This window comes from Dysidea avara, chromosome 12, assembly GCF_963678975.1.
Source record: "Dysidea avara chromosome 12, odDysAvar1.4, whole genome shotgun sequence".
NCBI classification, from domain to species: domain Eukaryota; kingdom Metazoa; phylum Porifera; class Demospongiae; order Dictyoceratida; family Dysideidae; genus Dysidea; species Dysidea avara.
In genome coordinates, this window is record NC_089283.1 from 21,231,912 (window position 1) to 21,255,876 (window position 23,965).

General features: G+C 37.5%; 4 protein-coding genes across 4 annotated transcripts; 2 read left to right on the forward strand and 2 right to left on the reverse strand.

Moving 5' to 3' along the window:
• Nucleotides 1-434: 434 nt before the first annotated feature.
• On the reverse strand, nt 435-8,608 carry LOC136240371 (erythritol/L-threitol dehydrogenase-like). The gene is made up of 13 exons (XM_066031328.1): nt 8,464-8,608; nt 7,916-8,041; nt 6,858-6,941; nt 5,786-5,890; nt 5,695-5,736; nt 5,110-5,159; nt 4,978-5,053; nt 4,419-4,543; nt 2,745-2,890; nt 2,279-2,373; nt 2,193-2,219; nt 684-742; nt 435-625 (listed from the first exon to the last, which is right to left on the reverse strand). Exons 1-13 carry the CDS (start codon nt 8,498-8,500, stop codon nt 506-508), a joined length of 1,092 nt encoding a protein of 363 aa, XP_065887400.1. The 5' UTR covers nt 8,501-8,608; the 3' UTR covers nt 435-505.
• On the forward strand, nt 8,539-15,735 carry LOC136240372 (ras-related GTP-binding protein A-like). The gene is made up of 9 exons (XM_066031329.1): nt 8,539-8,649; nt 9,429-9,528; nt 9,884-9,950; nt 11,661-11,883; nt 12,092-12,187; nt 12,577-12,699; nt 14,976-15,067; nt 15,360-15,475; nt 15,530-15,735. Exons 1-9 carry the CDS (start codon nt 8,638-8,640, stop codon nt 15,637-15,639), a joined length of 939 nt encoding a protein of 312 aa, XP_065887401.1. The 5' UTR covers nt 8,539-8,637; the 3' UTR covers nt 15,640-15,735.
• On the reverse strand, nt 15,303-17,455 carry LOC136240373 (uncharacterized). The gene is made up of 3 exons (XM_066031330.1): nt 17,300-17,455; nt 16,903-17,181; nt 15,303-16,322 (listed from the first exon to the last, which is right to left on the reverse strand). The coding sequence occupies exons 1-3, from the start codon at nt 17,343-17,345 to the stop codon at nt 16,060-16,062; spliced, it is 588 nt and encodes a 195-aa protein (XP_065887402.1). The 5' UTR covers nt 17,346-17,455; the 3' UTR covers nt 15,303-16,059.
• LOC136240370 (uncharacterized) lies at nt 17,446-23,174 on the forward strand. The gene is made up of 4 exons (XM_066031327.1): nt 17,446-17,751; nt 20,688-20,816; nt 21,605-21,847; nt 22,274-23,174. The coding sequence occupies exons 1-4, from the start codon at nt 17,736-17,738 to the stop codon at nt 23,098-23,100; spliced, it is 1,215 nt and encodes a 404-aa protein (XP_065887399.1). The 5' UTR covers nt 17,446-17,735; the 3' UTR covers nt 23,101-23,174.
• Nucleotides 23,175-23,965: the final 791 nt, after the last annotated feature.

Sequence of the window (23,965 nt, forward strand, 5' to 3'; positions counted from 1 at the left end):
AAAATCACTAATACTTTCCAATGGACATCGGAGAAAAGACAAAAATTTGTGCGAAGCATGTACACAGCTGATAGATACTTGTATAAATTTCATATTCTATTAACAACTTATTCATAAATTAAATAACCATGCACCCTGAACTTTCTTCGCAAAATTATTTAATGCAGTTCTGTGTATTCATAGCTAAAGTTCAGTCGCTCAGGCTATTGTTTAAACAACCGAGACTTGCAGTGCTACAGTTTCTATCCCCAGTCAGAGTGATCATTTATTTGGGTTGTTTATCTATTGGGGAATCTTAGCACTACATGTCTTGCCTGTGCTGAGACACATTCAAAACATACTGCAAGCACCTTTTGTGTTCCTAAAATATCTACAACTACAAAAAAAAACAAAAAACATTTCATTTCACATACATTTCATGCAAGTGACATCCATTTAAGTGACAAACTTAATCATTTGTAGAAACAGACGTACGTACATGCCTACACAAATATATACAGTAGCTTTATTTATTAGCGTCTTCTGCGTTAGGAAAAAGAACCACCTTGATTGAGTTAGCGCTGTTGTTTACCATCTCCAGTCCCTTCACAACATCAGTCATTGGAAACTTGTGAGTGATTATGTCCTGAAACAGACAAGTTAAAAATATGTCTCCTATACAAACAGCTCTAATAGGTGCCTACCTTAATTGGGACTTGACCTCTTTCTATCATAGAAATAGCTTTAGGGTAGCAGTGTGGAGCTAAAAGGAAATAATATCAGTTATCTACATGAATAACCACATTGAATTAAATACTTGCAGCTGGGTATCAGTTATAACACAAATTTTCTTATTTTGGTACATCTGTACTCAATTATCTGAAATTTATATTGACCAATCTGCAATTAACACAAAACTACAGGTGACTCAGCATTTTTAAGAGGTTGCTGAAATTTAGTGCTACAATGTAGCATTATAGGTAAGGAATAGCTCAACAACGAAGGTGTCTGGGGACATGTTCCACTTTCATATAATAATCACAACAAATACAGTGCCTAACAAAGCTAGCTAACTATATATACAGGTAAGACAAAATGCCCTAGACTGTAGTTTTGATTGCTCTATTAGAGTAGTTACTTGACTGTTCTATTAGAGTATTTCTTTTCAAAACCTCAGAAACCCATCGATTGTGTTCTATTTGAGTACTTACACAGTATGTGTATAAAATGAACGGTTCTTCATTTATCTATACAAATGTGATTGAATTGCATACCAACAGAGCAACATACTGTGAAAGTTGTGCTGTTTATAAGAAAAGCATGAAACTTTTCATATAAATTGTGGTCCTAATGACATCAATATTGTTTAATATACTGCCATTATACAGACAATACATACCAATCTGTGATAATGTTCAGAACATTATAGTACATGAGCTGTTGACTTCAGGCAAATAAGACACATGATAGTGTGTCATGTGGCTAAGTACAGTTAGTGCAGATGCACGACAGACAAGTATGTATTTTACAGAAACCAAGAAAATATCATTTTCACGCATTTGTAGCTCAATAGTGTCTGAACGGAAATTAACCAGTTTTGTTTTAATAATGGCTGTATGCATCAACATCATTGCAGCCATTTGGTGGCTGCCACCTTTGATTTCACAACTTTTTTTCACCCAGGCTTTTTAAGGCTGCACCTTTTTTCACAGCTTGGCTGTTTCTGTGTGGATTTCTGTGATTAAGTAGGTACCATGATTTAACAATGAAAATAATTCCTCAGGGAGATAAACACAAAAATGATGAATTTACAATGTTAAAATGGTCATGGAGGGTACCGAAGGTCAAATCTGTGATGACAATATATCCAATAATAAATGCCATTGGGAGTAAGTACAATCTGTGAGTCAAGTTTGAGTTTCTCACAAAGTGCACATAATCACATTAACCACACACTATGCCACTGTACTACATGTCCCAATGTATTGAGTACTGTACAGCCTAAATATTTTGAGGGGCAAATATTTCGAGGTTGAGCAATGTTGCTAAAAATATAATTTCCGCGGATTTGCAAACACTCCCAAAATGTATTAGGAGGTCTAAATATTTCAAGGGCAAAATTTTCACTGATAACCCCCAAAACCACAAAATCAGCGAAAACTTTTCCCCTCGAAATATTTAGGCTATATGGTATGTGTATACATTTTACTTACACATGTGTCCTCCTTGGATGGTGATTTCTGGGAATAAACAAAAACAACAAATAGTTTATTATAGTGTAGGATTAAACAGAGGATACCTTTAGCGTCAGATATTATTGTCCAGTCAACACTTGTCTCTTTTCCAAACACGCTATATTCTACAAATCTTCCCTGTCGAATAATCATCTTTAAACTACAAGAAAGAAACACTATAAAGGAAAGCCGTTTCATCAAAAAGTAGTATAACTACTAAGACATCACACTATTGTATACCAAGAGTACCTTAATACTAGCTTAGGGACAAGCCCTTTATTTAAATTAGGGTGAGAGTATGCAATGGTCACAACAGTTAAATTAAAAACTTTCTAAACCAAGCAAACAGAGCACAGAGCAATGGTGCATAGCAGGCGTTAAACTACGTTAAAGTTATTGACAAAATTAGATACGAATTGTAGAACGACATAGAAATTGTTGGAGTGGTGAGATGGTACATATTCACCAACTAGGTATGTATACAGTACACAATATACGTATTGATGGGATGGCTGCTGGTATTATACTCACCCTTGTTTGACTGATGATGGATGACCTGTTGCCTCAATGTACACATCACACCCATACCCACATGTAAGCTCGGTCACCTCCTTGACTACGTCACACTTGTTAGGGTTCAGAGTGAGGTCTGCTCCACATTTCTTGGCTATGTCCAACTACATCAAAGAGATTTTGTACACAGTTAGTCAAGAAAACTGTGTGACATAAAAATTGACAAATTGATGTGATACACACTTTAACCCTTAAACACGCACGCAGGTTTTGAGAAATGCGTGTTTACCAAAATTGGTTTTATATTGAAAGTGGTGAGAGTTTGCTAAACTGAATTAGCCTAACACCTTATATAAACAGAAAGTTTATTCAATAGGCTATCAGGGGAAGTTTAAATAACCACTGTAACAACAGGCGCTCACTTGTTATGAAGCGATGAAGAACAGCGTCTTGACTTTTCGCGATTTCGTATTCCTTCCGGTGGCAGCCATATTTGTAATTGGCTGAGTCACGTGACCCACATATGGCCTGAGGCATAATTGAATGGCGAATCGATCGGCGTTTATTGCAGAACAATAGAATGAACTGGGAAGGAGATACGAGTCTTTTTCCAAAGGTATGTAAACAGTTTTACGTGTTCATTTCGTAAAAAGTTAGTTTCATGGCGAGTTTTGGCCCTGTGTTTCAGTGTAGGGTAAAACCCTGCATATCATTTCATTCGCTATTACATCACGAATTAAATGATGGCAGTTGCGTAGCCATAGGGACAATGGTTCGGAAGTTACAGCGCTTTGTTTACTGCCATGCGTGAGGGCCACTATAATGGCCTTTGCGCGTTTAAGGGTTAAAAGGTGTACTGTGCTCAGTGTTGGGAGTAACGCGTTACGTAATATTATTACTTTTGTGGTAACTAAGTAATATAACGAAATACGCTATAAAAACAGGTAATATAACTCAAGCTACTTTACTTACAGATGTAACCCGTTACCTAAGTAATATAGTTACTATAACGAGTCTAATATTACGTAATGTTATTACTACAAGTAACAAAGTTACTAATCTTGATAGTTATCCTCTGAGTAACGCCTAGCCACAACGAAGTAATGAAGCCTACTTAATGAAGCTTATTCACCAGCTTCTTACTTATAACCAAAATTTGCACATTGCCCAACAACGCAATCGTGTCACGTGATAAAGAGGTAGTTTCACACGTGACAGCTTAAGGCTGTGGATACAAAGTAATATAATATGTAATATTATTACAGTTACTTTATTTTATGAGTAATATGTAACTGTAACTAAATAGTTCAGTTGCAAGTAATATATAATATGTAACTACAAAGTAACTTGCACAACACTGACTGTGCTTGTGGATTGTTGCTGAAAGTTGCCCAGTGTGGTGTGTGCGTGCATGGTCACGTAAGTGCATTGCATATGGAATCAACTTAGCTACACAGGTGGCCCAGTTTCACTAAGTAGGTCTGGCATATTTTAATGGTAGCTGAAGACTGTGTTTGTATGTGTGGTCGTGTGTATGAACATTTTCGACATAATTTCGTGGGGCTACTTGCCTGTCATTAGTTTAAGGGAATTTGCTATCAACTGACATGCATGCACAAACACATGCTACACACACAGCAGTGCAAATACACACAAAATCATGTCTCATCTTAGTAATGCTAACACATATACCTTCCAGTCATACAGGTCCAATGCAATCAGCTTTACTGGATTCTTCTGTTTTGCAGCTGCCAACATCCCTAGTCCGAGGGGGCCACACCCAGACACCACAACGACATCATTGAACTGGATGTTACCTGCCGTAACACAAAAGACTATAAAATGACCAATATTGCACAGTTTCTGTACCAGTACATTTATTCACTACAATAAAAACGAGCAACAAAGGGCACCAAATTTGCATTAACTATCCTATGAACCTTGGTTAGTGGAACATCAGTTATCCAAACCACTGGGAACTTGAGTCATTGAAAAGTAACACAAAAATTGTGAATATAAAAACCATATTTTAACAAAACACTCAATTACTCTAATAAAACGATCATTTTGAGTTCAGTTAAATGAAACATACAATAACTGAGGAAATGTTCCACAACAGTATTGCCTGTAAATGAGAAGACAACCACTATGTAACAAGGATGGTACTAGGAGTTCTATTACTGGTGGACCTACTGGTAAGATACATACATAGTCTCAAGGACACTATCATTATCAGGGAATAGTGACGTACCCAACTCCACTGCATGTATTGCACATGCTAATGGTTCGATATAAGCAGCTTGCCATGCTGGAATAGATTTTGGCACCTGCGGATGAAACAGCATTTATAATATATATGGTGATGCTGTTATCTTATCATTACTTTGTGAATCATAGAGCCAGCAATGTACTTCATGTATGTTGCCATTGCACCTGAAAAGGAAAGGGTGCTACGTACTATGAGAATATATATAATTTTATTGCACTACACACTTTATTTGTGCAAATGGTCATGCCCATCCACTACCCAGTGAAACAACACTGGGACACCTGTGCATTACTCAGGTGCTAGGAGTCAGTGCAGACAAATCCTCCTGGGGCAGGACTAGTAACCCCCACAGGAGGCTGTACCATGTCTCACAAGTGAAAGTGTGAACACCTGAAGTTCCACCTGAACTGCACATAATGTGACAGTTGGAATTTGCTTCCTCAGATAACACCAGGTACCAATTGATGTTACAGCTGGGTGGGCTGCTTCCCCAGTTGCACCAGGCCACCTTTTAACAGCTGGGTAGACCAGAATAATGTGAAACAACAACAGCACTGGGCATCGAACCTTGACTACCAGGCCAATGCTCAAGCCACTTGGCTATGTACACACACACATGTGTGCGCGCATGCACGCAAGCATGCACGCGCACTACAAAACATGCAAACATAATGAACATCAATGTCACAGTTAGTTTACCATGAGTTTTCTGCTTAAAACCATAAACATCATGGGGAACACCTATAGATGATGCCATGATACACATATATAACCTAAGGCTATTACTTACACATGTTATAGCTGCCCTTGTTACACATTCTACACATTCCACAGGGAACAATCTGTTCAGCAATGGCATGATCACCAACTTGTAAGTTGTACATCTCTTTTGCCCCTGAATGATACACAACAAGGACAGCTTCAAAAAATAGATATAGCCTTACTGCTTTTAACACTTCGCTTAACTGTTTAGTCTACATGTACATGTATACCATAAAGGGGATAGTCACACTTACAAGGCCTGCAGAGCCACCTACAAGACTGCAACCAGAAAAATTTACCCAAGTCAGTTGATTTGCTTATTGCTTAATATTCTAGCAATACTTCAATTAGTAAGCACAAAAAATTCCTGGTCAGTAAACTTATAATTTCTTTTCTATTCTAGTCACAGTTGGTCCTAAGGGAGGGACTATGAACATTTTACCACACACATGACAATTACAAACATGTGACAACATATGACGTGACAAACATGTGACAACATGTGACAACATATGACGTGACAACATATGACGTGACAAACATGTTATTACAATTATATACATGCATGGCATGTGACAAAACATGCAGAAAACTGTTGTACATGTTCTATAGAGTGGCATACAAGTACAGTTGCAGATTTCATTAAGACTAGTGTAATATGGACACTGTAATAGTGTAATATGGACACTGTAATAGTGTCCTGATTATCAAGGTGCCCTAATTTTCTGTACGACCTAGCTTAACTACACGTACAGTTAGCGTATGGATCACACAGGTGGTGACATTTCAACAGGTTTCCCTTTACACCACTCTCTAAATTAACTAGAAAACAGCTTAGGCAGTCAGTATAGTGGGAAACAAGTAATAGTCACCGCAACAACGTGGGCATGTTTCACATGATTGTTAGTACATATGAAATTCAAGTCACATGTCCATAGCATGCTAGTTCATCCCGATTACATGTGTGCAAGGTGCAAACTATAAATGTGCCTATAATTCTCATCTGGGATGTACAAGCAAGCACATGTTCTTTAAAACATAACAATATGGCAGAGATGCTTTAATTTCGATTGTTAAAATGTACAGTACGTAACACAAACCTTTTCCAAGCTTGATAACTTCACCGAAAAATTCATGTCCCGGAATAACAGGTGGCTGTACATACTGAGGGTGATCTTCATCCCCTACCAGTGAGAGACCAGTATATAACATACAGTATACCTGGAGTACAAACATGTAAACATCTGTGCTATTATATCATAGGGACTTTACAGTGAAACTTCTCTTATACATGTACACTGTACAACACCTTTGAATCATGGACAACCTATTTACAAAGGACACCTTTCAGGGTACCAAATCAACAGTATTAGTACACATATCCCTTAACTAAGGACATCCTTTTACAAAGGACAAATTCAAGTCTTGTCCCCAGCTGATCACGCACTTGATCAAGTAAAGGTCATCTGATAACCACATTCAGTCCCAGGCTTAGAATAGTGGTGGCTACAAGAGATAGGTTTGGGTACAGAAATGTAGTGTGGGACCTTAACTTTGTATGTCACAGGTGAATCTGTAGTGGTTGTTGAGTGGTAGTGGTGGCTATTTTATTTGAGTGGTGGTCAGTACCGACCACTACCGACTGCTGTGGGCACATCCCTGGTTTTCATGAAGTAGTGATACAAATAATGCTCCTGCAGTTTAAATAATACATCTGTTTCAAGAAGTGTTGCTTTGGAAATCTTGCAGACATGATGGATCCAGACTTATAAAATGGAAGGTTCCACTCTGCATGTAGCATAGCAGTTATTAGTAGCTAGCTTATAAAAAATATTTACTCCCTGGTTTCACTGCCTCGAAATCAAAAAGATAATTATTTTAGAGGTGCTTATCACATATGAAAGTGCTGTGCAGTAGCAGCTTCAAGTGATATTGCAATAAAAAGAGATCAAATAAGTATTTTGTCACATAGTAGTCTTTGTAAGAAGTGGTTCTTTGACCGATAAACTCTAGAATTACTGAATGTAAGAAAAACTTGTCAGCAGGTCATCAAGTGACGTTTGGGCTCTTCCAATAGAGGGGTTCCATGGAACCCTTTGATCCATACAAAGAGAAATGCACAAGCTTTTGGAATGTGTAAACACAAAACAAGTCTCACCCCAGAAATAAGGAGCTCCAGCAAAACACTTAGCATCTCCTGCACAAATCCCTACTGCCAGTACTCTAACCAAAACATCACCATCTTCAACTTTTGGCACTGGCCGCTTCTCCAATCGATAGTCACCTGACACAGTACACAATGGGGTGTTACTCCAACACTCTACTACAATAACAGTCAAAAGAAATTTATTAGACTAGGTTATTTTCCAAATTTATACAAGTGCACCACAATTGTACAAATCATTAATGGAATTGGCTAAAATTACAAGAAAGCAAACATGAAAACTGACCTAGCTCAATGTCATAATGACAAGTTTCAAGGTTTGTATGGCTAATTCGCCATGCATTCAAAAACAATTAAAATCGCAGGCTACGTACTTTGCTTTGTGATTCATGCAGTCTGACACAGGTGTGCAAAAAATAATAGCCTGCAAATGAACAACGCAACTCTGCCGCAACCATCACACACGTGAGCAGCCGAGCAAGGCACCCCTCACACGCTGACATAACACATACACTAGTAAGGGATAAGGTTATTTTCTACACCTGGTGCATGGCACACTACACAGTCCATTTCTTCCATCTCTGCTTCTATGGCTTTTCTAACACCTTCCCAGACGGCCTCCAGTCACGAGACCAAACCCAGTGCGCGTTATTAAGAAATGCTCACATTTGACCGCTAACACGACGTGTAAAGATTTGTTTGTGTGAAGGTTCGAAATGAAGAAGAAGGTGAGAGATTTTCTGTACTATTTACTTCCCATGGTTCTAAGTGGTGTATATATGATGCAATACTTTGTCTGTGTGTCGCCGTGATAGCGCGAGTGATAGCGGGTATTGTTATAGGCGGGAATTCGAAGCTTCACATAGTCGGAATATTGAAAGTGACACTCAATAAAGCTGTGTATATTAGCACATATACTTTCATTTCTAAGGTTACAAAAGGGGCTTGGTTCTAATGGAAACAAATGTCATGTGTGATTTGCGTTTCGTTGTTGGTTTCTGTTGGCTTGTTACTGAAACAAGTTACCCATTCGTGAGGTATTACCCCATCTGTAGCTGTGTGTGACTGAGGGCTCATTTATTGTAATGTACTTTATTCATGATGATTTCTCTCTCGTGTGTGTGGTTAATAACAGCATAGATGTGTTACTAGCTTGTAACCCACGTTATGTACATAAACCAAATGTTAAGTAGCATTTTAGCACAGTACATTGACATTTTCAACGTTTAAATGGATCAGTGTGTGTTGGTATCTAACGCAGCAGTTGTCCACTTTTTAAGGAAAGGGTGGGGGAGGAAATCGATCACCTTCGTTGTCCCAAAAATTGTCCTTGTTTGAAAGCATAGTTCCAATCGATTACTTGATGCTATAAAGGAGTAATTTTTCTGTTTTTTTTGCTTACTAACTAAGCACTTCTAAAATCACATAAACACACTCACTACATACTGACAGTAAAATGGTTTGGAGACTTGTGGTTGCGAAGTGTATCAGTGTTGTTTTTTTACAGGTGCTATTGATGGGCAAGAGTGGAGCTGGCAAGACCAGTATGAGATCCATTATATTTGCTAACTACATTGCCAGGGATACAAGAAGACTAGGAGCTACTAGTAAGTGTATTATGTACTGGTTTTTAAAGAGTCATATATATATGTGGTGTTCAAAAAATATCCCCGACAACAAGATTGTTTAGGTAAACCTATTTATGAAAAAGAAAAAAAATTCCCAGTGGTGTTAATCTTAAAGGTCGGCTGTAAAAAAATTAATTGTAATTTATGCTGGAATTCAAGCAAATAATTGAGATGTTTCCAATCACTTCATTAATGATTTGATTGGGAAAGTAGCAATATGACATTTTCCTATAATGAACAATATTATAATGTTCAAGCATGCATTGGGAATTAAGTAATGCAGTGTGTATATGTATTGAAGTTTAGTTCATAAGGAATTACTTTTCTTTTGCAGTTGACGTGGAACACTCACATGTCAGATTTTTGGGTAATTTAGTACTGAATTTATGGGACTGTGGAGGGTAAGTATTACAATGTAAACTATTTGTAAGGTGTTATAATTACAAGTACAAAAAAGAATTTGGAATTTTCAACTAGAGTAGGGACCATAGCACATCGATAAAAAGTACTGAAACAAGTTGGAGTAGTACACAAGATTAAATCACAATAAAACAATAAGAAGTGTTATATCCCTACTGTGCTCAAGATACCATAATGGAAATGCATAGTAGGGATATAACACTTGTTATCATTTTACTGTGATTTAATATCATGCACTACTCCAGTGTTGTTTCAGTACTTTTATCAACGTGCTATATGGTTCCTACTCCAGTTGAAAACTCCAAAAAATTTTGTATACTTGTTTGTTAACTTTTTTTGTAAATAATCATTATGACTGGTGAATCCACACATACCGCATCTGAAATGGCCCAGCTATTTTAATTATTGTCTGAAAAGTGAAGCATCCGTTACGCTTTGTTGTCAGCTCAACGCGTTACACAGCATTTTGAATCAAGAACTCTTCAAAAAGCACGTATGCAATCCACTCACGCATACCAAAAGAAATGGCACTGTGTGCCCCAGTTATATCAATTATCGTCTGAAAAGTGAAGCATCCATTACGCTTTGTTGTCGGCTATGTTCAACCTGTTTCACAACAGTATGAATCAAGAACTGTTTGAGAAGCACCTCTGCAATCAGAACAGCCACTATGAAAAATACAGATGATTTTCATTACAAAGGGAAGCCATCATGTGCTGCCGCCAAATTGACACTTTTCGTTGTCAGCAAAGATGAATGGGACACAAAGGAAGACTCTGGTTAAGTCCATGAAGAATGCATTGTACGTACTGCAGTATGCCAAAAGGCACCTCTTGGGCCGAAGCAATGTCGAACAGTGAAAAAAGCAAGCCTGTAGCCTTAGCCGTTATCAAGTTACGCTTGTCTGAAGGCATCAGTCAGGCAGTCAGTCAGTAGAAAATTCCATTAAATAAATATATTTTTAAATTCCATAGCAACTTGCTGAAAGCATTTCGGGTCAATCTGAAAGCTTGTTGGGGTTTAGTTTTACCTATTCAATACTGCCTCATTGTCGTCAGGGGAAATTGAGGCTGGTTTTTTGGTGATGTTATTTCGTGGGCCATGCCTACTCCTTTGTGGTCCCTACTATACAATACTATTGTACTGTATGATGGGCCACCTCATCAATACAACCAATTCATTATAGTGATCATGTTAAGGTCCCATACACAGTTAAGGTGTACTTTGTGATTTCCATGTTCTCATTATAGTGGCCACACCAAGTTATATATACCACATTTTTGAGGTCATGTTTTCCCTTATTAGTGAGGTGGTATACATGATGCAACATCAGACTACATAAACTGTGTGTATTGTGATATGATAGGTGTGTGCCTGATGCAATGCATTGGGCTGTCCGTGCTTCACTATGTATTGCTGATGCAATAAAGATACTGTGTAGACTTATACTTTGCAACATTGCACATAAACTGTGTTCACTACATCATTGTAAAGTGTACATACCATTGTGAGAAGGTTGTATGGTAGCTGTGTATAGATGGGAATCATATGTTTTACTGTTGTTTGAAAACATCGAATGATTTAGTCTACTAGGTATATCAGTTATGTATGTGATTTATAAGTACCAGCATGCTGTATTGCCTCCCCCACCCCCATGTTGTGACGCACTAATTGTTTGTTTTTATTTCTAGGCAAAAAGTTTTCATGGATAGTTTTTTAACGACACAACGTGACACGATATTCAGAAATGTGGAAGTGTTGATATATGTATTTGATGTGGAGAGTGATGAATATGACAGAGATATGCATTACTATCAGTCATGCTTGGAGGCATTGATGCAGAACTCTCCTGATGCCAAGATCTTCTGTCTTGTGCACAAGATGGACCTTGTACCAGAAGATCAAAGAACCATGGTGTGTAGTGTGTGTGTGTGCATGCGTGTGGGTGTAGTACATACGTGTGTGAGTGTGTGTGTGTAGTACATGCACGTAAGTGTGGTGAGTTAGTGTGTAGTGCATGCATGTGTGTGGTGCCTACGTGTGCACACTCGTCCAACCATGTATTTAGTACAGATTATGTGCGTGCATGTCTTATGTAGCGTCCCATACATGTTGTTAACAGATATTTGAGAAAAGAGAGTCTGAACTAAAGAAGAGATCATTACCATTGTCATGTGAATGCTTCAGAACATCAATATGGGATGAGACATTATACAAGGTTAGTACTGGTAAATAAACACCTTACGGAATTAAAATACTTTATACATTATTATTGTAGAACTCCTATACTATTTTACTAGTGATATAAAGTAAACTGTTTTCTGTTGAAATTATATTTATAAAGTTAGATGGAGAAAAGATAGGTAGGAGATAGGCTTTGGTTCTTGGCTCAGTACAGAGGATAATTATCCCCTCTACAGTTTTACCAAAAGATGTTTGGTTCCAGGTGTCTAGTTTTAATGAGCAAGTCTTCTTGAACTTTTAGAAATCTTTTTATGGGTTAGGCGGTCATCAGTACCACGAATAGTGTGGTACTGTTTTATCTTACTTAATGTATAACAATTTAAACATGCTGGATGTGTGTTGAAGTGTGCTCTTTCCATACAGGCCTGGTCTACCATAGTTCATCTTCTTATTCCAAACATTTCTCAGCTGGAGGCAAGTCTGAACAGTTTTGCTACTGTCCTGGATGCTGATGAAGTGTTATTGTTTGAAAAGGCCACCTTTTTAGTAAGTAACTGAATTTGTTACAGCTGGTAAAGTTATAAAACTCTGTTTTTAGAGTTAAGCCCTCCAACAAGATGACGTTTAAATACAGTGCCTAAAATGGGCAATGGGGGTTGTGAACTTTCATAAAGGGTATTGTGTGGAGTAGGCATATGAAAGCTTATGGGGTGGCTTGTGTATGTTTGGGTATGGTTTAAGTCCATTTTACACATACTGTTCATTTTGTTGCCATGACACCTTTTACCAACCACTTACAAGGTGAATGGTGATTGAATCAATTATCAAAACTTGAAAATTCATTACTTTCTGATTATTTGTAGTAACTGAGGTATGGTGGAACTGTTATGTTTGTGACACATTTGGCAACCTGAAAATAGCTCATTTGCCATTTATGGAACAAAAAAGCATATTCAGTAGCTATTAAATATGGTACCTCTATGCTCTCTGTTAACCAAATGTGGTTATGATTACTGCATTAGAGTAGTCAAACTGTACTGTAGTATTGGGTTCCCTTCGAAAGTGACAGGTGCTGCTAAATGTACAGTGTCTAAAAACCATCATAGAAATATCATACGCAACAAGAAATCCCCTTTTGGAATAGTTCAACATCAAATACAGCATTAAAAACACACAGGTGGTTGGATATTGAATCTTTTAAAAATTGCCAGAACTTGCCTGCCTGCCTGGTCAGTTGCAAGGCTAGCGGCCAAATGAAGTATACGGCCACCATTCTATACCACCACAACAAACTCATGGGTGGAAAACATTTTTTGACAATATTCATTGTGCAACAGTATCATGTGATGGAATAGATCACCAGATGTAGAATTTAATGCAGAATCCAATGGTTTTTACCGTTTCTAAAAAGAGAGTTGACAAACGAACTGCTGGTAGTTGTATGTTAATGCTGTTAACAGCTTTCTCTCTAGGCATGAACAATTTATAGAAACTGTACCGGTGTGGCAGTGGGCAAATGTGTATGAATAATTTTTGACATACCTGTGCATTGAGGCTCCAAAGGGAACTGGTCTATATAGCTTGGTCTATAGCATCTAGCTACCCTAATGAAGTCACACTTGTAGTACGTATTATGTCTCTGTAAAGGGAGAACAATTGCAGGCCTTGCCAATTGTGTAACCCTTGTCTTTTGACAAAAACTAATCGTCGATCTATCTAATGCACAGACCCAGCCTCATGTAACAATGAATATAAAATCTTAATTGTATAGCTTACATCAGCACCACAGAGTGCAGGCCTGACAGGGTCACTGATTATGAGGGGCAGTCACTTCCAAAAGCTAGTCCATCTGCAAATCAAGATTTTTGATCAGTTTAAATTATAGCTTGACAGTAGCTTGATCGCTTGGAATGGGGCTTTAACTAGCTAGCTACCAAGAAATTTTCATGGTTTAATTTCATGGATTGCCAAAAATGTAGGGAACAAATTTTCTCCATGCAAATTGTTGTGATCAGTGACCCTGTGGTGCTGATGTCAGTCACACAATTATGATTTTAGATTCATTGTTACCCAAGGCTGGGTCTGTGCATTAGATAGATTATTGATTAGTTTCGTCAAAAGACAAGGGTTACACAAAAGGCAAAGCCTGCAATCGTTCTCCCCTTACAGAGACATGATATGTACTACAAGTGCAACTTCAGGGAGTAGCTAGATGTTATAGACCAAGCTATATAGACCGGTGTCGTTTCGTTCCATTTCCGGTTTCTATTGGTAATTATAACTTGCCATTGTGATAAACCACACACCCTGAAACAATCAGAACATGCCATCACACCTTGAGTAATTAGTGCTGAGGCCACATCATCAATGATCTAGGTCTGTAGAAAACAAGGCTTTGTGCCACACCACCCCCTAGTGTAATCTACTGCATAACTGAGAAGGGAGATCAAGACGCTCTAATATAATATACAGCATCACACATGTATTTCATATACAAAAATGTTAATAAACTGGTGCAATAAAATAGGGTTAAAATGAAGTAGGGTTCCATTGATACAAACTAGTGAAACAAGAAATGATGGTAGCTACACAAGGGAACCCCCTACTTAGCAAATGTCGCAATGTGAGTAAAGCCATACTTTGGCACTGAAAATGTCATTTTCCCACATTGCTACAATGCCAAACAGGTAGTGTTGATAGTACAAAAGTTATTTATGGAGTATTTAAACACATTTAGGTAACTGAGGTTCACTTTAAGAAACACTGTCCATGGGGTGGTACTAAGTGTACTAGTTCACTATGTCACTTCTGTTATTATTCAGGTAATAGCTAGTGCACTAAGAAGGGAACACACTGATCCTCACAGATTTGAGAAGATCAGTAACATCATCAAACAGTTTAAACTAAGCTGCAGGTACGTGAGTTGTTGAAAACTAGCTAAGCTATGCTGGATTTAGTTTTGGTGTGTGGTGTGACGTTGATGAGAGAATCTTACAATGTTTGCAAACTGTACAAGTATATATTTATATGTTTGTCGATCAATGTGTTCATGTATTTTAAACAATTGTTTGAATTGAAATGTTCCAATTAAACATTTATCATAGAAACATTTTAACATAACGTTCACCACTTGTACAGTACAGTAGTTGTTTTAAGTTTTTTTATATTAGCCTATAGCTCTTACTATTGTTTCATTCTTTATACAGTAAACTACAAGCTCAGTTCAAGAGTATGGAAGTTAGAAATCACATGTTTGCAGCATTCATCGACACATTCACAGCCAACACTTATGTTATGGTCATCATGACAGATTCCACGATTCGTAAGTGACTTTTATTCCATCTGGTGAGGTGGTAATCATTTTATAATCTCACAGCTTCTGCTGCCACATTGGTAAATATTAGAAATGCTCGGAAACACTTTGAAAAAGTCGAGAAGTTGGATGGCACAACGGTTATACCAAAAAATGTATCAAAAACCACATAATATGACTTGTTATATATTTCAATTATGCACACACAAACAAATGTATTTGTTTATTGTCAATGATTTTGTGAAATAAAGTGGTTGTTTTTTTGTGAACTCATTAGTCTTGAAATGTAACTCATTACTCCATGATTTTAACTCGGATGATCATGATAAGGTATATAGCCTTTCTCCACTGCTCTACTGTGCAACAACTTACATACACAACTAAAAATAACAGGATTTCTAAATTACAATAAGAGTCTCTAGAAAATATTCTCCACATCTTGCATGCTAAAATTTAGCACAATATTTGTGAGAACATGAGATGATTTGTTCATTAAGATCTTGATGTGCTTCTTCAGACTGAGTCTTGATAGATACAATCTTATGGTCCTTGTTCCTTGCACTATATAGCTTGACAACACCATGCTTGTAGCTTCACAAACATTCAATTGTTACTCTTCTTTTGACAAAAAAGGTAGTGATGATTATGGTATAGCCCAGAAGAAATATTCCCAGACCAAACACAAACATCGTCAACAAATTCAGGCACCAGCCACAAAACATCAGACAAACACCCACTGCTGCTAATGTGGTCCCGACTAGTGTCAACTTCGGACGAAGAGCAAAGTGAACTTGTTGACTCTTTAGCATGTCTGAATTCAACTCATGATTATTTGGCCCAATGAGAGCCTTTTTCCCTGGAAATAGAAATATTTGTGAAAGTGCAACATAAGTTAAAACAGAATGAAAAAATTATTTGGTGATATTCAGGAGCACATGGAATCCAATGGGCAAAGGATTCTCCGTAGAATTCAATGCACTCCTACCCTCACTTATATCTGTAAATTAACTATGAGATCAACAGCTTTGCATACTGGAAGTTGCACTGTGCATTTGGGTAAACATATTATACGTTATTAGAATAGTCAATATCAACTAGAGGTGTACGGATCAGAGGTTGACTATTGGTTATATGGCCTTGTTTTTGCACATCAGTAATACTTGGCACAGCTCAATAATGACAAAAACTACAACCACTCAATTTGGGTACTCAAGACATGATATCGGTGAAAAACGGGAAGCTACATTATCATTTGGGGAGTAGCTTAGTAATGAGGGGTCCAACACTTTCAAGAAATCTCATACACTTGCGTGGTAGAAATCAAGCCAGCAATTCTGTGTTTCTTGGAAAGGTTTCATGTAAACTATAATTTACGTAACGAAAATGTATAGAACTTAAGCTTCTTAGAACTTTATCTTACAATCTATAGAACTTACCCTTAAGCTTCTTTGTAATAAAATCTGCCCAGTAGTACAAACCAACAGCTTTGATACCTTCAAGTAGTTGACTCCAACTGGCACCCGGCTGAGTATCCAGCCACTTACTCAACATGCAGGTACAACAATCTGCTGCACTTTTAGGGTGGTCCATTTCAATAATATCTAGTACTGGATATAGCTCAGAGTCCAGTAATTGAATACCTAGATCCTTCCACCTTACAGATACAGCAAGTATGACATGATTCTTGAGGTCTTTAAGAGTTGGTCGGTCACGCACTGAAATTCATAGAAGAGAATAAACGTCTTAATGGTACACATTACAAGCATACAGGGGCCTAGACACAGGGGTATACTGTATATAGTAAAGTACACTAGCAAAGACTCGTTAACTCACCTGTTGCCTCAATGAACGATTTCTTATCACTACCTTCTTCTTCCATATTAACTTATGACTCTACTGTTTGACCGGAATCTTCATTTGACATGCAGACATGATCAAGATGATTCTCAAACCGGGGGCCGGGCGTGTGTGCGTGCGAGTCTGTGTGTGGTCTCCAATATTTTCGTACACATTATCTTGAAGGAGCGAGCAATGACCTATTCGAAGACCTAGGCCTGTTCCTTTTACACTCTTCTTTGTAGAGTGCGCATATAATACGTAGATAACTGGAGTTTATGCAGTTGTCCCGTTCTTGAAACAGCACGAAGAAGCCAGGCTAGTTAGAAAACTACAAGCGAAGTATCCACAAGCTAGCAGAAGAAACACAGGAAGGTGGAACTACAGTGCGCCAACATTTACATGTCAGTGAAGTCAAAGGCATAGAACAACAATGTCTCAGAAATTAGGTGAGATCATTTTTGTGTGTAAAGTATTGGTGTATTATGTATTGTATGATGCCACTACAAATTGAATATGAGTATATCAGATAGTCTATGGATGCAGTAGTTGAGAACCCCAACATCAACAAAGTATTTTAATATAAAACATGTGAAGTACAATGACGTGAACGGCTGTTTTACCGGCACTAGTTCATAGTTTAACCGGACTAAACACACACACACACTAGTTGTATTGAGGCAAGCTAGGGTTGTCACACATCCTGTATGCTGAACATTTGACTTCAGGGCACACGTCTAGTAGTATACCCTGAGTAAATGACTCTAGGGCACATAACCAGTAGTGTGCCTCACGTCTTGTACTTTAGGGCACACAACAAGTAGTCATTAGGGTTAGGGTCAGGCTCAGATTTGGTTTTTTCTTCACTCTTGTTATATATAGAAGTCATTTCAGTTGGAAGTTTATAAGGTAGAAACTAAGGGAGGTAGGTAGCTGCAGCACCGGTGGTACAGTGGTTATGAGTGTGGATGTGAGTATGGAGGCTTGGGTTCAAAGTCAACTTTTGTTTTTCACTTTCTTAGGTTTTTAAAGTTTTTTTTTAATGCACGTGATGCCAGCACTATATAACCTGCTTTTTTATTAATACGTATATCCCCTCCCTCCTGCAAAAGCATACATATAAAGGATGATGCTACACCATATTACGAATAATCAGTATTAATTTTTTTTTTAGTTACGTATACTACGTATGCCTGCTTCATCCTCTGATTTAGTACAATGTAGGCACTGATTAATTTGGTGCCTTGTGTTCACTCCTCCCTGTGTACCCTTGTAAAAATGCTTAAAATATTGGATAACCCCTTACCCATGAATTTTTACAATGGTAGTTTGAAATGCACTTACCAAAGAGCACTTCATCATTAAATGAAAGCATTAATAAATTGTGTTGTGTGTTGGTCAGTCAATAAATGCTGTGGGATTCTTCTGCCAAATCCTTATCCCACCTATAATTAGCTAATTATTGGCCGTACAATTGGCTTCTTTTTGTTTTTGATTACTATTGTCTTCCTCTGTTTGTGGCATCTTCCTATAATCACCTTACTAGCCAAAGAGGTGAAGGGGGACAATGAAAGTTGTGCAGTGTAGTTTGAAGTTTGCAGCAAACATAGATACATTGTGGTGGGTTTGAGCACATGTCCCAGGAATTTTTCTTGTGATATGATTTGTGACCATTCCAATAGTGCAGTTGACTGCTCTGTTAGTGTTGATATTTTGTTTACAAGAATTAACCAATATTAGACAATCACTAGACTGGACTACTGGACGCACGTTTTTCCCTTCTTACCAAATATTTGGGCAACTGGTTGTAAGGATGGTAGTTAGACCACTCCCCCACACATAAAGAAACCAAAAAAACATAGCCTACGGCAGCCATACGAGGACAGTTGGGCATTTGCTTCCCTAGTTAACACCAGGTTGATGTTACAGCTGGGTGGGCTGTTTCCCCAGTTGACACCAGGCCACCAGGTCCTCATTAACAGCTGGGTAGACTGGAGCAATGTGAGTAAAGTTTCTTGCTCAAGGAAACAACAACGACACCAAAGTGGCGCAACCGGAAATCGAACCTGGGACCTTTCGATCATCAGGCAGGTGCCCTATCCACTTCGCTATGCTGAAACCCACACACACACACACACACACACACACACACACACACACACACACACACACACACACACACACACACACACACACACACACACACACACACACACACACACACACACACACACACACATACACACACAATGCCAGACTTGCAACATTTCCCAGCTGCAGCTGTGTATCAGCTATGGATAGCAGGACAGTTTGCTGTCACCACTTATCCCTTTCGATATCGCGAATGCACCAGTGCATTTTATAGCATATACCGTGTAATCCCACTGACGCACTAGTGTGTTTTTGTTGACTTCCGTTAGTCTTTTGGGCCTACAGATCAACCCAACAACAGCACAACTACCACTATTTAACTCCATAAAAAATGGAGAATGAAATGACACTAGAAATACAGCCCTAGTGATTATCCTGCCTTGAGAAGCAACACTGAAACTATGCTACAGCACTGAAAAATCACAGGAAAAGTTGCACATCTTTCGAAAATGCTTCATAAGTTGATTTCTGTAGGTCCCATTGAAGAACAGTAAGTTTTAATAGACTCAGCATTAAATTCTGCATCTGGTGATCTATTATATCATGTGATATGGTTGCACAATCAAACATGGTGGTCAAAGATATTTCAGTGAAGTGCTGGCATTATTGCACGAATGAAACGCTTTGTAAGTTTGTAACTGAAAATAGTACAGGAATGAAACCTAGATGCCCATGCTAAAATATGATGAATGATTCTTCTCAGGCATGTTCTACGAGCAAAGTAAGCAACAAGTGAGTTTTTCAAGGTAAAGGAATAACAACACACGTTTCCTTAAATAATACGGTTTTATGTACAGAATTAGAAAAATATGCGGTATCGAAAGGGTTAATTATTTATTAATTAATTTAGCTGACTCGACTTGTATTTAGGATGCATGCATATGGGTACTACATACATATGTACTGTATATGGTTATTCTTCTGGTAAGACAAACAATGGAGATTATGCCAAGAGAGAGTTGTTATGCAAATTGCATACAATCCTAAGAGACGGGTTCACCTGCATATTTAGCTACAGCCAGTTGTACTTAAAAGGGAAGAGAAAAGTCTGTCCAGTAGTCCAGTCTGCTAGTCCAGTCCAGTGGTTGTATACAACCATATCCATTTCCATTGCCTATGCTATAGTCCTGGTAGAATCTTTGAAATATGGCTTCACGGTTCAAGATATTATAATTCTGGACTGTATGTATGCTCGATTATAATCATCATTTAATCTCTATATATCACTATGCAGCTCCTACAATCCAGCTCCATCCTAAGAATATCACAGTTCATAAAGGAGACGTGGCAGTTCTTGAAGTGAAAGTTACTGGAGCTACACCAATGTATTATCAGTGGTATCATGATGGTCGCCTGCTGGATGGTATGTGTTATTACAGATGTAGAATTTGAAGCATGTAGGGCTGTCAACCTCAGAATTCCTGAATTGGGAATTTTGTGTATATTAGACAGTGGTATGTAGAGTTTACTTTGATGTGTCTTATTTTATATAGGAGGTGCCTTGTTGGTAGGATACCTGGCTAAATATAATACTTGTTTGCAACCACAATGATACCATGTAATGGATCATGAAGGTTTGGGTTTGAACTTCATGGCTTGATTCTTTTTGCTGTTCAACGTCCCAACAGGTGTCTTTTGGCAACCTTAATACTAACTCACTGCGTGTACACCATTCCCTAAAATACTTATAGACACTCTCATTCCAGGATTTAAAAACCATAGGTGATGTGAACACTTACTGAGGCTCAGCTGAGGTAATATTGATATTACTTCAGGTTTTTTATCTTCCTATTACAAGCATCTTCCTATTACAAATGAGCTACCAAGTGCTACTTACTTCGAAATATATCTAGTCATTTATAGTCATTTAACGCAGTTATATTATACAGTAGTCTCTCCATTATCCAGCCATTGATTATCTGAGCATTCCTGTCATCCGAACTGTGGAAGTGACTGTTCTATTAGAGTATTTTACCTAAAGTGTATGTTCTATTAGAGTTTTTAACTGTATATGTAAATATGTAGGCTTCATTTATTCTTCCATTATTTGAACACACCTAGGGCCCAGTAATGGAGGGATCACTATATATCTTTCTTGAAATGAATACAGTCATATATATATATAATATATATATATGTACTTTGCTGTAGATGAAAATAAATCTGTGTACTCGATTCCTGGTGTGGTCTTGAGTGATGCTGGGCGCTACGTTTGTCAGGTGAAGAACAAATATGGTGAAATGAACTCAAAAGTATCCAGAGTGGTTGTGATGTCTAACAATGCAGCACCGCAACATGAAGGATACAGTCAGTATAATATATCATCACACGAAGAATGTAGTCAGTTTGATCTAGAGTCTTTTTTGTTAATAGAAAAATTACTAGATGAGAAAGGTAAGCATCATGTTTTTCATCAAAGACTGACAATGTTCTGCATAATAGCATTAAAAGGAGCTATTCATGAACTATTATCTATTATCTAAACTACTCTCAAAAGATAAGATTTTAGGTAGTAAGGATGAATAAGATACAGAGCTTTATTCAACTCGAGGGATTTATTACATTACTCACATACACCTGTATGTTGCAAGCTTAGCTGTTTTTATTATGCATAATTTAGGGAATTTGCAACTTGTATGACTTGATAACTTTTTTTTAATTAGCTCCCTTTGAAATTTTGTAGATACTTCTCATAACCTTATGCTTACATATTTGCATGTCAACTGCTTGCATAACTATAGATCGCAGAAAATAAATAGATGTGTTATCTTATGTAAAAATATATACACAATTGCTTGATATGCTTCTTTTTGTTTCTAGCTGCCATGTCAAAACTTTACCCATTGTTCAGTAATATTAAAGAAAGACACGTAAAATTTCTAAGTCATCTTGAAGTGTTGATTGATCATGTGATAGTTGTCACTAAAGAAGCAGAAAACATTAGGAATATTGTTGATGAACATCACAAGAAAGTTAGTACAGTTTCAAGAGCTGGATTTTCAGTAGGTGTTGTTGGAAGTCTCTTTGCATTGGCTGCTGCTCCTTTCACTGTTGGTGCAAGTCTTATACCATTTGGTGTTGGTTGTGCAACTGCAGCTGCAGGTGCTACAATAGGTGTAGGAGCAACGGCATATGACTTTCACCATGCTGAAGATAAGCTGTATGAAGTTATGAAATTAGTTGAAGATGTTGAAAGAGAATGTACAAGTGTCCAGGGTGAATATTACTATCTACAAAATAACTTTGAACAAGTAGGAGAAACTGTTATGGGAATGCTACCAACTACCAGTTCAAAGTCAGTAACTTTTGAACAAAGAGCTGCTCTGGGGCTAGCATTGACCCGTCATTTAATCTACAATCATAAAAATGTGTTTAAGAGAATCAATATGATGCCAGTTGTTGAGTATCCAAATTTTGATATAGTAGGAACCTCTGAACTGTATACTTCTTTGTTCCAAACAGTTAAATTATTTCAGAAGATTTTGGATGGTAAAGGTGTTTTAAGAGACTTGTTCAATATAGGTCAAGCTATGTTAACTGGAGATAAAATAAATGAAGTGTCTACAACAATTACAAATATTGTTCACGAACTTCAGAAACTCTGTGTAAACATGAAAGAGCATCATTCGTCATTGAAAATAGAGTAGCTTAAAGATATAAATGTATTTTCTGTGCTATTAACTGTATACATATGTAGTTATAACAATGAATTCCAATTCTGTATATGTAATGATGGGTGCAAGAAAACTCTAGGAGAGAAGTTGGGTAATAATATAAAGCTCCTGTGCACTATAATTAAAAATGACAAATGTGAGTGTGCAATGAAGAATACCTACCCAAAAATATTTTCCAGCCATTCAGGAACTGATCCATGCCACAAAATTGTTGGTCGTATCATATGCAGTAACAGAGCTAGAGATTAATGTATATTCTCAGTATCGTAATTTTTGTAACATGAAAGTCTGACATTGTATAGTTATAGTGGGTATCAATTTTTACATTTTATTGTAGGTAGCCCAAAAGCAGAACACAAATAATTTAAGTTGCACAGATCTTGGTGGTCTAATACAAAAATCAACTAACAAACTGATTGAATGGGAGGTCACCATATAGGTGTCCTTGAGTCTGTAAACTACTGGTATGAGTGGAAGCTGGATATATCAAAGAGGTGGGAGTGTGCAAAAAAATTAAATTGCATTTTCATTGTTTGAAATTATTTGGTTCAATACTGTATTCCACTTGTCCAAATATCATGTGACTTATTACAAATCTCACAATACATCTGGACACTTCCAGTTGATCTAACAAACAGAGACTCCTTCAGAATTCTTGGTATTTAGACAGATGACTGATTATAGTGATTATAGCAAGTTTCAAATACTATTTTATTTAACATGGTAAAATTCAGTTCTAGAAAGCAGCTTTATATGTCAAAATGAAACTATTGTATTTGGGTAAACTTACTGTGTTTGAGTAGTTTTTTCCCCAATATGTTGGGAATTAAAGAAAAGA